Below are 16,090 nucleotides of genomic sequence, written 5' to 3'. Positions count from 1 at the left end.
TGACCCACCTCCCAGAATATTGGAAATAAAAGCAAAAATAAACAAATGGGACCTAATTAAACTTAAAGCTTCTGCACAACAAAGGAAACTATTAGCAAGGTGAAAAGGCAGCCTTCAGAATGGGAGAAAATAATAGCAAATGAAGCAACTGACAAACAACTAATCTCAAAAATATACAAGCAACTCCTGCAGCTCAACTCCAGAAAAATAAATGACCCAATCAAAAAATGGGCCAAAGAACTAAATATACATTTCTCCAAAGAAGACATACAGATGGCTAACAAACACATGAAAAGATGCTCAACATCACTCATTATCAGAGAAATGCAAATCAAAACCACTATGAGGTACCATTTCACACCAGTCAGAATGGCTGCAATCCAAAAGTCTATAAGCAATAAATGCTGGAGAGGGTACAGAGAAAAGGGAACTCTCTTACACTGTTGGTGGGAATGCAAACTAGTACAGCCACTATGGAGAACAGTGTGGAGATTCCTTAAAAAACTGGAAATAGAACTGCCTTATGATCCAGCAATCCCACTGCTGGGCATACACACTGAGGAAACCAGAAGGGAAAGAGACACGTGTACCCCATGTCCATCGCAGCACTGTTTATAATAGCCAGGACATGGAAGCAACCTAGAGGCCCATCAGCAGATGAATGGATAAGAAAGCTGTGGTACGTATACACAATGGAGTATTACTCAGCCATTAAAAAGAATACATTTGAATCAGTTCTAATGAGGTGGATGAAACTGGAGCCTATTATACAGAGTGAAGTAAGCCAGAAAGAAAAACACCAATACAGTATACTAACGCATATATATGGAATTTAGAAAGATGGTAACAATAACCCTGTGTACGAGACAGCAAAAGAGACACTGATGTATAGATCAGTCTTATGGACTCTGTGGGAGAGGGAGAGGGTGGGGAGATTTGGGAGAATGGCATTGAAACATGTATAATATCAAGTATGAAATGAGTCGCCAGTCCAGGTTCGATGCACAATACTGGATGCTTGGGGCTAGTGCACTGGGACGACCCAGAGTGAGGGTACGCGGAGGGAGGAGGGTTCAGGATGGGGAGCACAGGTATACCTGTGGTGGATTCATTTTGATGTTTGGCAAAACTAATACAATATTGTAAAGTTTAAAAATAAAATAAAATTAAAAAAAAAGATACACTACTTGCTGTCAAGAGTTTGTAATCAAGTTTGAAAAGTAAGAAACATATATAAATAACTATAACACATAGATGATTGTGCCGAGTGTCACAAAGGAGCATAGAAGAAAAGAATTTGGGAATCCAGAAGAGAAAATTGAACAAAATCAGTGACCAAAACAAGTTTAAAGAGATAAAATTTTATTGCAAGCTGATTCATTTGAAATACTGATGGTACTACTTTGGAATAAGAATTCAGTTCAGTTCAGTTCAGTCGCTCAGTCATTTCCAACTCTTTGTGACCCATGAACCTCAGCATGGCAGGCCTCCCTGTCCATCCCAACTCCTGGAGTCTACCCAAACTCATGTCCATTGAGTCCATGATGCCATCCAACCATCTCATCCTCTGTCATCCCCTGCTCCTCTTGCCCTCAGTCTTTCCCAGCATCAGGGTCTTTTCAGATGAGTCAGCTCTTCGCATCAGGTGGCCAAAGTATTGGAGTTTTGGCTTCAACATCAGTCCTTCCAATGAACACCCAGGACTGATCTCATTTAGGATGGACTGGTTGGATCTCCTTGCAGACCAAGGGACTCTCAAGAGTCTTCTCCAACACCACAGTTCAAAAGCATCAATTCTTTAGCAATCAGCTTTCTTTATAGGCCAACTCTCACATCCATACGTGACTACTGGAAAAACCATAGCCTTGACTAGATGGACCTTTGTTAACAAAGTAATGCCTCTGCTGTCTAGGTTGGTCATAACTTTTCTTCCATGGAGTAAGTGTCTTTTAATATCATGGAGTAAACACCATCTGCCGTGATTTTGGAGCCCCCAAAAATAACGTCTGATACCGTTTCCACTGTTTCCCCATCTATTTGCCATGAAGTGACGGGAGTGGATGCCATGATCTTAGTTTTCTGAATGTTGAGCTTTAAGCCAACTCTTTCACTCTCCTCTTTCATTTTCATCAAGATGGTCTTTAGTTCTTCTTCACTTTCTGCCTTAAGGGTGGTATCATCCGCATATCTGAGGTTATTGATATTTCTCCCGGCAATCATGATTCCAGCTTGTGCTTCCTCCAGCCCAGCATTTCTCATGATGTACTCTGCATATAAGTTAAATAAGCAGGGTGACAATATACAGCCTTGACGTACTCCTTTTCCTATTTGGAGCCAGTCTGATTTTCCATGCCCAGTTCTGACTGTTGCTTCCTGACCTGCATATAGGTTTCTCAAGAGGCAAGTCAGGTGGTCTGGTATTCCCATCTCTTTCGAAATTTTCCACAGTTTATTATCATCCACACAGTCAAAGGCTTTGGCATAGTCAATAAAGCAGAAATAGATGTTTTTCTGGAACTCTCTTGCTTTTTTGATGATCCAAAAGATATTGGCAATTTGATCTCTGGTTCCTCTGTCTTTTCTAAAACCAGTTTGAACATCTGGAAATTCATGTACTGCTGAAGCCTGGCCTGGAGAATTTTGAGCATTACTTTACTAGCGTGTGAGATGAGTGCAATTGTGTGGTAGTTTGAGCATTCTTTGGCATTGCCTTTCTTTGGCATTGGAATGAAAACTGCCCTTTTCCAGCCCTGTGGCCACTGCTGAGTTTTCCAAATTTGCTGGCATATTGAGTGCAGCACTTTCACAGCATCATCTTTTAGGAGTTGAAATAGCTCAACTGGAATTCCCTCACCTCCACTTGCTTTGTTCATAGTGATGCTTCCTAAGGCCCACTTGACTTCACATTCCAGGATGTCTGGCTCTAGGTGAGTGAGCACACCAACATGATTATCTGGGTCATGAAGATCTTATGAAGATCTTTTTTGTACATTTCTTCTGTGTATTCTTGTCACCTCTTCTAAATATCTTCTGCTTCTGTTAGGTCCATACCATTTTTGTCCTTTATTGAGCCCATCTTTGCATGAAATGTTCCCTTGGTATCTCTAATTTTCTTGAAGAGATCTCTAGTCTTTCCCATTCTATTGTTTTCCTCTATTTCTTTGCATTGATCGCTGAGGAAGGCTTTCTTATCTCTCCTTGCTATTCTCTATAACTCCGTTTTCAAATGAGTATATCTTTTCTTTTCTCCTTTGCTTTTCACTTCTCTTCTTTTCACAGCTATTTGTAAAGCCTCCCCAAACAGTCATTTTGCTTTTTTGCATTTCTTTTTCTTGGGGATGGTCTTGACCCCTGTCTCCAGTACAATGTCACAAACCTCTGTCCATAGTTCATCAGGCATTCTGTCTATCAGATCTAGTCCCTTAAATCTATTTCTCCCTTCCACTGTATACTCATAAGGGATTTGATTTAGGTCATACCTAATGATCTAGTGGTTTCCCCCGCTTTCTTCAATTTCAGTCTGAATTTGGCAATAAGGTTTCATGAGTCACAGTCAGAAGTCTTGTTTTTGCTGACTGTATAGAGCTTTTTCATCTTTTGTGGCAAAGAATATAATCAATCTGATTTCAGTGTTGGCCATCTGGTGATGTCCATGTGTAGAGTTTTCTCTTGTGTTGTTGGAAGAGGGTATTTTCTATGACCAGTGTATTCTCTTGGCAAAACTCTATTAGCCTTTGCCTGCTTCATTCTGTACTCCAAGGCCAAATTTGCCTGTTACTTAAGGTGTTTCTTGACTTCCTACTTTGCATTCCAGTCCTCTATAATGCAAAAGGCATCTCTTTTGTGTGTTAATTCTAGAAGGTCTTGTAGGTCTTCATAGAACCGTTCAACTTCAGCTTCTTCAGCATTACAGGTTGGGTCATAGACTTGGATTGCCGTAATATTGAATGGTTTGCCTTGGAAACGAACAGAGATCATTCTGTCGTTTTTGAGATTGCATCCAAGTAATACATTTCGGACTCGTTTGTTGACTATGACTCCATTTCTTCCAAGGGATTCCTGCTCATAGTAGTAGATATAATGGTCATCTGAGTTAAATTCACCCATTCCAGTCAATTTTAGTTTGCTGATTCCTAGAATGTTGAAGTTCACTCTTGCCATCTCTTGTTTGACCACTTCCAATTTGCCTTGATTCATCGACCTATCATTTCAGGTTCCTATATAATATTGTTTTTTTACAGCATTAGACCTTGCTTCTATCATCAGTCACATCCACAACTGGGTGTTGCTTTTGCTTTGGCTGTCACTTCATTCTTTCTGGAGTTATTCCTCTACTGATCTCCAGTAGCATATGGGGCACCTAATGACCTAGGGAGTTCATCTTTCAGTATCCTAACTTTTTGCCTTTTCATCACCACAATCACAGAAAATGAGCCAATCTGATCACGTGGACTACAGCCTTGTCTAACTCAATGAAACTAAGCCATGCCATGCAGAGGTCACCCAAGATGGCCAGGTCATGGTGGAGAGGTCTGACAGAATGTGGTCCACTGGAGAAGAGAATGGTGAACCACTTCAGTATTGTTGCCTTGAGAACCCCATGAACAGTATAGAATAAGAATAATAAATAAGAGTTATAAATTACTTTTTATGTGAAAGGCATCATACCTAACGTTACACATACATTGCAGAATTTAAATATTACAGGCAAATTTTCTAAGTTTCAAGTTGGGAATTCATTAAATTAGGATAATGATTCCTAACTACCTTATGCATTTCTTGTATAGATAAATGGGCATGTGAATAATGCTTTGGAAATGACAGAGCACCAAACAAATAGAAAACTATATGATTATTCTATAGAGAATAGGTAACAAGAAAAATGAAATTTTAAGTAGGTAAAAATAATAGAAAACTTTTTATATTAAAAAATAATTTACAGGAGCACTATTGAGGCTGCAAAACAAACAACTGAGAAGGAAAAGTCAAAAGTTTAGATTGAAGCCATTAAGAAACATGGATTGTTTCAAAGAAGATAGTCCACTGATGACAGTAAAATTTAAAACTGCTTGAAATGAACCAAAGTAGAGAAATAATAAAATAAGCTGGAAAGGACACATAAAGAAATAGTATTTTAAAATTTTGAAAGCATTTGAGCTGAGCAGCAAGCAATAAAGAAAATCATAATTATTATGTAACGTCTATGTATCTGCATTTTGTCACAGTTAAAATGCATGCTATATTGAAGTGATTAATAGCAATGCAAGCTCAGCATTTGTAGTCTCATTTTCAATATGATTTTTAAATGTATTAAAACAGGTACTTTTATGTTTGATGAAAATATTTTTCACATTTTAAAATTTATTTTAGTTTTGTTAGCTTTTATTTCTTAGATTTAAATTAATATTAATTCAAAGTTATAAATTGTTGTTATTATTATTTACTCTATAATGTTAATTCTTTGGAGCTTATTGCCCCTTCATGATGAAGAGAAACATTAATTGGCTATATTTTTCAAATTATGCTTAATGGAACCTAAGAATATTAAAAGTATCTTAGTGACAGCTGGCAAAATGCTGTGTGAAGGACAGGAATGCAGAAGGTAACAGGAGAAACAGGGTCTGAGCTCTGTCCTGCTTAAGTCAGGGAAACGCCACTTTTTCCTCCTTTGAATGAAGATTGAAATATAATATAAAATTAATTTTTAACAAATTCTCTTGTTTTAATTGTTCTGAGTTCTTGAGTTTATGCTGAACATTGAGACTCTCATTTTACATTCACAACACATTGCTACCCATTCTTTCCTAGTTATTTTATAAACTAATACTCATTTTCTTTTTATTTGATGTAATTTTTTACGACAACACAGCTTTCTTATAACTGTAATTTCAGAGTATCTTAAGGTACTTACTCCATCTTTTATTACTGCAGGAATCTAATTAACCTTTAAAAATAATTAGGACTTTTTGAAGTGCAAATGTCAGAAACTCCATAGAAACAAGATTACATAAAAAGATAATTTATTGGTTTACAGAACCCAAGGAAGGAACAAACACTAGAAATATAAAAAAGACAAAAATGTAGCTGAGACTGAGAAACAGTAGGAACCAGGAAACAAGCAGTCTAAAGATTTATCTCCTCTCTCTCTCCCTTTCTCATTTTCCCCTCCCCACCCCTTCCCTAGCACTAAGACTGTTACCAGCTCCTGAGTCACTGGACTCAATTCTTCACAGTGAATTCTGAGTAATGGCCAATTCTGATTGGCCCATCTTGAGTCAGTGGTTCACTCAGAACTAATCAATTGTAGCCAACAAAATGGGTTATAAAAAAAGCTGTTACAGTTCCAACATCAGCCACAAAGGGAAAGTAAGGTTGGGGAACAGATATAGGCTCAAATATCCATGGCCTAGATAAGTTAGTTTCATTAATTGGTCAAATAGCAGTCTTGGTATATAGTCAAATACATGCCCCATAATTTCAGCGACCAGAGCCGCTGCTTCCTTGTAGTTCTGTAAGACCTAGGGTGTACCCTTGATCACATGACCTGTGCTGGCTCACCAACATGCTATTTGCATTAGTTGAAAGGAGAAAAGGGAAAAGGAGAAGGCATCCTTTTTCTTTTTTAGGGAACTGCCCCAAAGTTACATGCATTACTTTTGCTTAAGACTTGAGTCACATAAAGTCATATTTTTTTTGCAAGGTAAGCCCAAGATACACTCTCTTCTTTCCTTTGTGTCACAAAACTGATATTTTAGAGTGTCTTGTAAATAATGATGGTTCCTTTAAAATCAAGCAACTCCAAGAGGAAAATGATGTGAGAAAGAAATGTAATCATAATGTAATCATAGAATACTATTAGGTTCAATTGTGAATCAAATTTAAATACTAAAAATAATGAAAGTCCTAGATGTGGATTTGGCCCCAAATCCTGATGTTATTATACTGAAAAGATGGAGAAAAGGGAAGTTGTGAGAGAGCTAAAATAATTGCTTATGCATGACAAACTCCAGAGATAAACTCAAGAAATTAAGAGATAGTAGTATTTGCCTATTATTTAGAAATATGGAGTCCAAATAACTATAAATAGCTAAAGGAGTTAGAGTAGCTGGCAGGGAGCAGGCACTATACAATATACAGGTCAGATACTATCTATGAAGTTTGAAACATCCAAGCAAGGTGGTATTGTTTTCCTATTTTCCTGTTGAAGATACTGAAGCCTTGGGGTATTAGGTGTAACTTTCCCAAGCTCGTATAGCTAGTAAGTAGCAGAGCTGGCATTTAGACTTAAGCCTCTGACTCCAAAGTATGCAGCAAGGATGATGGTGATGATGATGATAGTAAAAACATTGGGATGTCTTTCTATTTCAGAACCGGACATTTTTCAAGATTACATTAAGCCCTACTTAGAACAAGCGCAACGAATCTGGCCGTGGCTCATTGGGGCAGCTGTGGTTGGGTCCGTCCTTACTGCTGTGCTGGGAGGACTTACTAGCCTGTTATGTCGTCGAAAGAGAAACCAGCTTCCAGAAGAAAAGCAGCCCCTGCTCATGGAAAAAGAGGATTACCACAATTTGATGTATCAGAGCCATTTATGAAAGGTTTAGGCAATAGAGCTGGGGCAAAAAACCTGACCTCGCTATAACTTAAATGATGTTAAAGTCCCCAGGGGATGTCCCAGCGGAAATCCTTGGCATGTGTCTCTGGAGACCCTTATCAAAACTGTTATCAATACAAAATGTAGCCCTCCTCCTACTCAGGTAGAAGCCACCTGTGCTTGCTTTGCTGGATTTTGATCATTCCCCGAAGGGTTCTTCTCAAGCTCATATTTCCATGGAAAGGATGCCATTTGGTAATAAGTAACTATAGATGTATCTGAATGAACGTGCTCTTGTAAAATATGGGAACGATTGTGATTCTTTTCCTCTTGATTGTGGAATGACTTGTTCCTTTTATTATCCCCTTTCTTTAATTTTAATAAAATAGCAACAAATTTACACTAATTGACTCCTTTGAGCTTGATAAATACATTCCAATTATCTTAAGAAAGCACAATGTTCCCCTTATATTTTACATTCTTGCTCCAAAATATGTTATGGAATTCAAGTAAAAAATAGTCTTCAGACTTTTCCTGCCATAATTTTGACTGTACATTTGAAGGTCATTGACATCAAGGACGTTTCTCCTGCAAAGAATCAAGCTAAGTACCTGCCTCAAGATGTCCTCACCGAAGGTGTTGACAATAAAGATAATAATCTTATTATAGTGCTTTTAAAATATCTTCTAAAAAGGACTTTATTTTATTACAGAATGTTTAAAATGCTGTGAAACATTTGCTAGTAGAAAACAATTACATGAATATTAGCCTGTCTGTAGTTTTAGTAAAATAACTTATTTCTATTTTTCCTGGCAATTAAGACCCTAAGTTAAGATGTCCAGATAATCTTGCTACTTGAATTTTTGGTCCAGTTGAATTTCTAAAAATTATCCAATTGATATTCCATTCCTTCTATTGTTATGTACAGCATAAAAGACTAGTGGGTGGAAGTTATCAGGGACTCATTTGGGTATAAGAAAAGGAAAAACTGTCCAATATTCAGAGTTTTCCAAAACCAAAATGGACATTTTTGGAAAAAAAATAAGTGTTTGACACTAGAGTTCTTCACATAGAGGTTGGATGACAAATTTGACTTGAATTCTAGAAATAGAATTTAAGTATTGAGTCTATAGTCATACTTATTTACATTGGCTCAGGGCTTATAACAACTCCCCATTCAGAAATGAGGCCAAACATGCTCTAGAAAAGGGCCCTCTGACTCTACCACAGTATTTCAGTGTGTTTCACCAAATTTCTTCTTCCACCGTCTCATCCAAACTCAATAGCTCTGTGCTTGAATCCTTAGTCTCTTTTAGTTCCCTTATGTCTAGTTTGCATTTAATTGCTCAGCATTTTTAGGTATGTATCTCCATTTGACTGCTTAACTTATACTTCCAGCCCTATCCCTAAACACTGTCTTTTTACTCTCTCTCTCTTGAGATGGCCATGCTTTTAAAACAGAATTATCCAATCCAAGCTCCAGAAATACACCTCAGTCTGACACCTAAACCTCTACATCTCTGGAATGGTTTTTAAGAGAGGACCCATTGATCAGTATGGTACCTTTCAATTAAAATATCCTACAATTCCTATAAGGCATGCCATGTAGTGTTAGACTGTTTATGAATGCACTTAGAAATGCAGAGAAAAGTAAAAATCATCTTGCTATATATATTGGTCAGATGATTTTGGCTAATTTTCATCTAGAACAAATAAAAATGTACAACTATTGAAGTAATGCCATCAACTCTCAGAGATTACTAATAGTTAATAAACTCAGTTTATATAGCAAGATTCATCTTCTAACTCACCTTAGCTGTCAGTCATCATTTGCTGGCTTGTCTAATTTCTGATGCCCAGAGGAGAAAATCAGGCCAAGGATGGGGAGCAGCATGTTTATCTAAACAAAGGAAGGTCTGTGGGACTACAGGGCAAATACTACGGTTTATGTCCTCCACTTGGTACAGAACCAGAACTACAAGATTTAAAATAAATTAGCAATAACATTTGAGGACTGGATTCAATTTAGTAAGGAATTTTGTTGTTGTTGCTCAGTTGCTAATCTGTGTCCAGCTCTTTATGACCCCATGAACTGCAGCACACCAGGCTCCCCTGTCCTTCTCCATCTCCCGGAGGTGCTCAAACTCATGTCCATTGAGTCGGTGATGCCATCCAACCATCTCATCCTCTGTTGTCCCCTTCTCTTCCTGCCTTCAATATTCCCCAGCATCAGGGTTTTTTCCAGTGAGTCAGCTATTCGCATCAGGTGGCCAAAGTATTGGAGTTTCAGCTTCAGTATCAGTCTTTCCAATGAATATTAAGAACTGATTTCCTTTAGGATGGACTGGTTGTATCTCCTTGCTGTCCAAGGGACTCTCAAGAATCTTCTCCAGTACCAAAATTTGAAAGAACAGAAACAAGTAAAACAGAGCAAAGAGTTGCAAAATAAATTTTGATGAGGTCTAAAGAAAATTCTCAAGAAACAGGAATAGTGATTGTGGTTGCCTTTAGTCTGATCTCAAAATGCAAAATAATTATTTAGCTAAGTTTGATTTGAAAGAAATTTTCAGTCCCGGTGACATTTCTAATCATTTTTACAAAGCATCTTGAATCAAAATCTACCCAAGGAATTTTCATTGCTGCTGATGGGATCTGTATGAAGTCATTCTCTTCCTTATTACAAGGCAATTCCCTCTTTTATCACTGAACTTCAACATAGAATATCATTTTGCTTCTCTAGAGGCTCAGGTTATCCACTTGTGCAGCAACAACATCTGTGATAAAACCACCACCTCACTCACTCCGTGGTTTTCTCAATAAGGTAGCAAAATTACATAACTGATATTTTAAGATACTTGGCAGTTTCATTCAATGCTAATCAGCATCATATTCTGTGGCATTATTTTATAGTGTGGATTTTATAAATTGCTTCGTTTGGGGCTCCGCTGTTTTTCCATTACTACATTATAAGTCACATTTTGTTACAGAGAAAGAAATAAGCAGCTGCCTCTCTTTTTGTTCCTCTCTCTGTGCTTTAGTTTTTTAAAGACTATTTTTAGTACCCAACCTTTCCAACAAGTCAAATGTATAATTCTTCATCTGTAGAAATAAATATGTGATGGATAGGAGTCATTTCAACAGTGTCTCTTGCTGGCTGACAACTGGCTTTGATTGTGAATGTTTTAAAATAGCCTTTCCCTTGTTTATATGGGCTTTGATTTGTAGGAACAGTTTTCTTTGTCATTATAAAAAGAGGCCTCATTGGGGCCACCTATTGTGAGCTTGTGTTATTTTGGAGGGCATCTCAGTAGAACAAAGGTCCACTGGCCTTCTGATTAGACTCCTTCTGAAAGCTGCTAAAATGCAAGTATGAGTTTTTTAACTTTGCGTTGCTTATTTTCAAAAGCATTTGCCAGTTTGTACAATATAATGAATATAAAACTGCCTTTGGCAACCACTGGAGGCTTTAAGGGCTTTCAAATCCTTCAGCTATTTAAAATTGTAAGAAATCTTTTAAGTATTTTCTTTTAAACCAAAACCTTATTAAAACTGTAGATAGCTTACATTTATCTAATTGTTTCATGAGTTCTTTTCTTAATAGCAATATTCTTATAATTTCATGTTAATCTACCAATTCTCGTATGTTTTTTAATCATTTTTATGGTGATTTCTAATTTATTCTTTCAAAATGAATAGCTAAGATGTTAATGCAGTGAGTGGTTATGATGTTCCAAGAACTGTGATAAACACAGCATATTAACATATGTTAATTCATCTAATCTTCATGTTGTCAGTATGAGAGTATTATTCATATTTTTAAATGAGACTATGGCTTAAATAGGAGACTTGCCTTCCCTATTTACATATGTGTTCAGTAGTTTAGGTAATTTATCTGGGATTTGAATCCAGTTCTTCATGATTATAAATTTCATTATCTGTTATTCAATTATGTTGACATGTCATACTTTATCAACTGTCTTTCCTGAATATTTAGATTTCATCTAGCTGTAAATTATTGCTATAATGAATATTCTGGTACATTTTGCATCTTGTTTCACTTCATTTGTTTTCCAGGAGTAGAATCTCTGGGTCAAAGCATTTGAATACTTTCATGGTTTTTGTAATGAATTGTCATATGCTTTTGAAAAGGGTTGCATTGATCAAAAAATGCAAAGAGACAGAGTCTAAAAATAAGAGATCAAAAGGCATGAAGAAGAAAATGCAAAGGTGAAGAACTTAGAAGAAGAAGTGTTGCAAGTCTCTCTGAGAGGAACTGAAGACTTAATTGCCACTTCACTTGATGCTTCTTCTCATGAAACTTTTTCAAATTATAACATTTATGTAATGAGCATTTTCCCTCATTAAAATCAGAAGAAAATACTGACTGAGGCCATTTCAGAAAGGTAGGGAGAAACATGCATGTAAATTGGTTCTCAGGTAAGATATTTTTAGAAATGAGTACATCTTGGCTAGGTAGAAACATGTGCGTACCTTTCAGAATCATATAGGAATGAAAACAGCAAAACCAGGAATCCATACTTGGAAGAATAAGCCCACGTCATCAAAATAGTCTGAATCAAAGCAGAGTCAGGTTCAGCGATTAGGATAGACAGGAGATCATGTGACAGGGTAGGAAAGGCTGGAAAAGACCTGAAAACCAAGCCCAAGACAAGTTTGAACCACTTGTTTTTACTGCTTTTTGAGAAAGTTCTGCATTCTGCCTGGAATTTGGTCATGCGTGCTCAGTTGCTTCAGCCACGTCTGACTCTTTGTAACCCCATGGACTGTAGCCTCCTCAACTCCTCTGCCCATGGGATTCTCCAGGCAAGAATACTGGAGTGGGTTGCCAGGCCCTCCTCCAGGGGATCTTCCCGACCTGACCCAGGGATCGAACCCCAGTGTCTTATATCTCCTGCACTGACAGGCAGATTCTTTACCACTAGCGCCACCTGAATTTAGCCAGTCTTCCTATCAAATCATGTCATTTTAAAACATTCTTGCCAGAAGAATTATAAAGATAGATGTGTCTGTGTGAGTGTTCACATATGTGTGGAGAGAAAGAGGGAGAAAGAGAGACAGAGAGAAAATACAGAAAGAATGAAAACATTTCTCCTCTCTTTAATACTGGAGAGAACTTTGTTGCTGATTATATGCTTTCTATTGCTACTGCAGGGGTCTCTCTGGTGGCTCAGTGGTAAAGAACCCGATTGCCGATGAAGGAGACATGGTTTGACCCCTGGGTCGGGAATATCCCCTGGAGAAAGAAATGGCAACTCCAATATTCTTGCCTCAGAAATCCCATGGACAGAGGAGCCTGGCAGGCTGCAGTCCATAGGTTGCAAAAGGCAGATATGACTTAGCAACTGAACAGCAACATGGACAGTGCAGTAAATAACCACAAGCACAGTGGCTTCAAATGCCGCAGGTTTGTTATCCCGTACTTCAGTAGACCAGGATTGCGGGTTCTGCCTTTACAGGTTTCAAAGGGCTGAAATCAAAGTGGCAGTGAGGTTACGTTCTTTGTGGAGACACCAGGAAATAGTTCATTTCCTTGCCTTTTTCAGCATCCTGAAGCCACCTGCAAGCCTCATGACATGGCCCCCTCCCTTCCTCTTTAAAGACTGGTAAAGACTTGCCTCTTTAAAGACAGGTAAAGACTTGCCTCACTTTGATCCTTATTCTGTAATCACCTCTCTCTCTCTCTCTGACTGACTGCAGCAAGGAAAAGTTTTGTGCTTTTAAGCAATCAAAATAGTTTGGGTCAACCTGGTAGTCCTAGAAACTCCATTTCAAGGTCCTTCACTTTAATCATACCCCCAAAGCCCTTTTTGCTATGTTAATAACATGTACCTAGGTTCTGGGGATTAGGGTAGGGACATTTGAGGGGAGATGGGAAAAAGCCTTATTCTGCCTACAATATTGACCTAAAAACTAACAAGAATTGGTCAGATGATAAATTGTTCTTCATATGTGATTAACATGGGATGGGCTGTGATATTCAGTACATTAAAGATACAGGAAAACCTTTCAAATGCATGGGATCTGAAGTCAGACTCTATGAATTGGAGTCCTGGCTCAGTCTCATTAACTGTATGACCTTTTATGAATTATTTTACCTCTATATTCCTTGGTTTTTGCATTTTTAAAATGTAGATTATAATAGAATGTTCCTTAACATAGTCTGGAGAAAAATACAAGCATTTATTAATGGCAGGAAAGGGATGACAAATCTAGACAGTGTGTTGAAAAGCAGAGACACTACTCTGCTGACAAAGGTCTGTATAGTCAAGGCTATGGTTTCCCCAGCGGTCACATATGGTTGTGAGGATTGGCCCATGAAGAAGGCAGAATGCCAAAGAATTGATGCCTTGGAACTGTGGTGCTGGAGATGACTCCTGGATCAAACCAGTCAATCTTAAGGGAGATCAACCCTGAATATTCACTGGAACGAATGGTGCTGAAGCTGAAGCTCCAGTATTTTGGTCATCTCATGTGAACAGACAGCTGAATGGAAAAGTCCCTGATGCTGGGAGAGATTGAGGGCAGAATGAGAAGAGGGCTTCAAGGGATGAGATGGCTGACTGGCATCACGGATGCAATGAACATGAACCTTGGGCAAACTCCAGGAGATGGTGAGGGACAGGGAAGTCTGATGTGCTGCAGTCCGTGGGGTCACAAAGAGTTGGACATGACTGGGCGACTGAATAACAGCTTAAGTACTCAGTAAGTGTTTTTTATCAAATTCTCATAGAGCACATTAACTTAGCACAAATTAACTATCTTTAAAAAAGAGAGACAAAAAAATAAAATAATAAAAAAATAAAAAAGAGACAAAATATAATCATACTTTGTTTCTGCAAAATCATTTTGCATAATGTGAATATAGTAAATCTATTTAATGAAATGAAATCATGATATAAGGTCTTCCCAGGTGGCGCTAGTGGTAAAGAATCTGCCTACTAATGAAAGAGATGCAAGAGATGTGGGTTCAATCCCTGGATTGGCAAGATCCGCTGGAGTAGGAAATGGCAACTGCCTGGAAGTTTCCATGGACAGAGGACCTGGGCAGGCTACAGTCCATAGGACCACAAAGAGTTGAACATGACTGAGCACACACATGCATCATGATAAATAGAAGTGTATACCTTAAAACAGAGAATCATTTAAGACATGGAAATATACATCATGCCAGTAACAGGTTCAGAGTTCATAAAACACTCGTGGCTATTAAACCACCTCTGAATGTGGTACTGAACTCGAACCTAATTAACAGCTGAACTGCCCCAGCAGGAAAGACTTCTATTTGAGTCGGACAGTAATGGTTCATTCTTTGTTTGCTGCTGCTAAGTCGCTTCAGTCGTGTCCGACTCTGTGCGACCCCATAGACGGCAGACCGCCAGGCTCCCTGGTCCCTGGGATTCTCCAGGCAAGAACACTGGAGTGGGTTGCCATTTCCTTCTCCAGAAAATAAAACTGAAAGGAGTGTACTTGAGAATGGTGAATTTGTTTCCTTTGATAATGAGATATTTCTAGAAAAGCAAAAGTAAACAGTGCTCTCCTGATCCTCAGTTAGCTATAGATCACTGGGATGAGTGGGATCATGGGATGAAAATTTTCATCCTGGAAAATTTCCATTAAGATACACCTCGTTTGTGCTCAGTTATGTTCGACTCTTTGCGACCCTATGGACTGTAGCTTTCCAGGCCTCTCTGTCCATGGTATTTTTCAGGCAAGAATACTGAAGTGGGATACCATTTACTCCTCCAAGGGATCTTCCTGACCCTGTGATCAAATCCATGTCTCCTGAGTCTCCTATATTGGCAGGTGGATTTTTTACCACTGAGGCACCTGGGAAGCCCAAGATATGTCTCAGTTGCTGCCTAAAAGGATTTTGAGTGTAGTTGTTGGTATTAAGTAAAAAAGAAGGCAGAGAGACAGTGATATTAATCTTTTAATAAAATGCTTTCAAATACACATGGAAAAATCATTTCTATTATGTTATGTGAGCTGTCTCAAATTTAACGCTGTTCTATATTTTGGCCACTGAGCCAGTGAACTGATGTTGAGGTTGTATCTACAACTAAGATGGTGGATATGGAACAAGAAAAGGACAGAGGCAAGAAATTCCAAAAAAGGAAAATAACTAAGAGTTTTTTTGGTGCCATAAGGAAGAGAGAAAACTAATCAAAATTAATATTCAAGTTTTTAAGTCTGATATTATCTTTTTCTTAATGACTCAAATAATGTGTAAGTGCTAAAACATAATCTTTTGATCATATAAATTTTTAACTGATTCTTTCTAGCTTTTCTTTATAATAGCTTTCTTTCTTGAGGACAGCCAGTTTAGAATTCTTCCTGTGCTTATAAATATGTCCTAACAGTACCCAATATTTCCTATTAGTTATGCTCCTTAGTTGTAATAGCACAATGAGAATTAGATTTAATTTAGCAAACAGTTACTGAGAACCTATCGAGGATCAGATATTTTGCTAAGAC

At 37.9% G+C, this 16,090-nt stretch overlaps 1 protein-coding gene across 1 annotated transcript in view; it reads left to right on the top strand.

Annotated features, from left to right (window-relative positions):
* The window catches only part of TYR (tyrosinase), a 109,079-nt gene extending 101,086 nt beyond the window's left edge, over positions 1–7,993 (top strand). Inside the window, 1 exon segment of the mRNA NM_181001.3 lies at positions 7,369–7,993. Coding sequence (NP_851344.1) covers positions 7,369–7,595 — 227 coding nt within the window. The 3' untranslated portion in view covers positions 7,596–7,993.
* Positions 7,994–16,090: the final 8,097 nt, after the last annotated feature.

Source organism: Bos taurus, chromosome 29 (assembly GCF_002263795.3).
Source record: "Bos taurus isolate L1 Dominette 01449 registration number 42190680 breed Hereford chromosome 29, ARS-UCD2.0, whole genome shotgun sequence".
NCBI lineage: Eukaryota > Metazoa > Chordata > Mammalia > Artiodactyla > Bovidae > Bos > Bos taurus.
The sequence above is the reverse complement of the archived record's forward strand: the minus strand, read 5'-3'. Positions and strand labels throughout refer to the sequence as shown.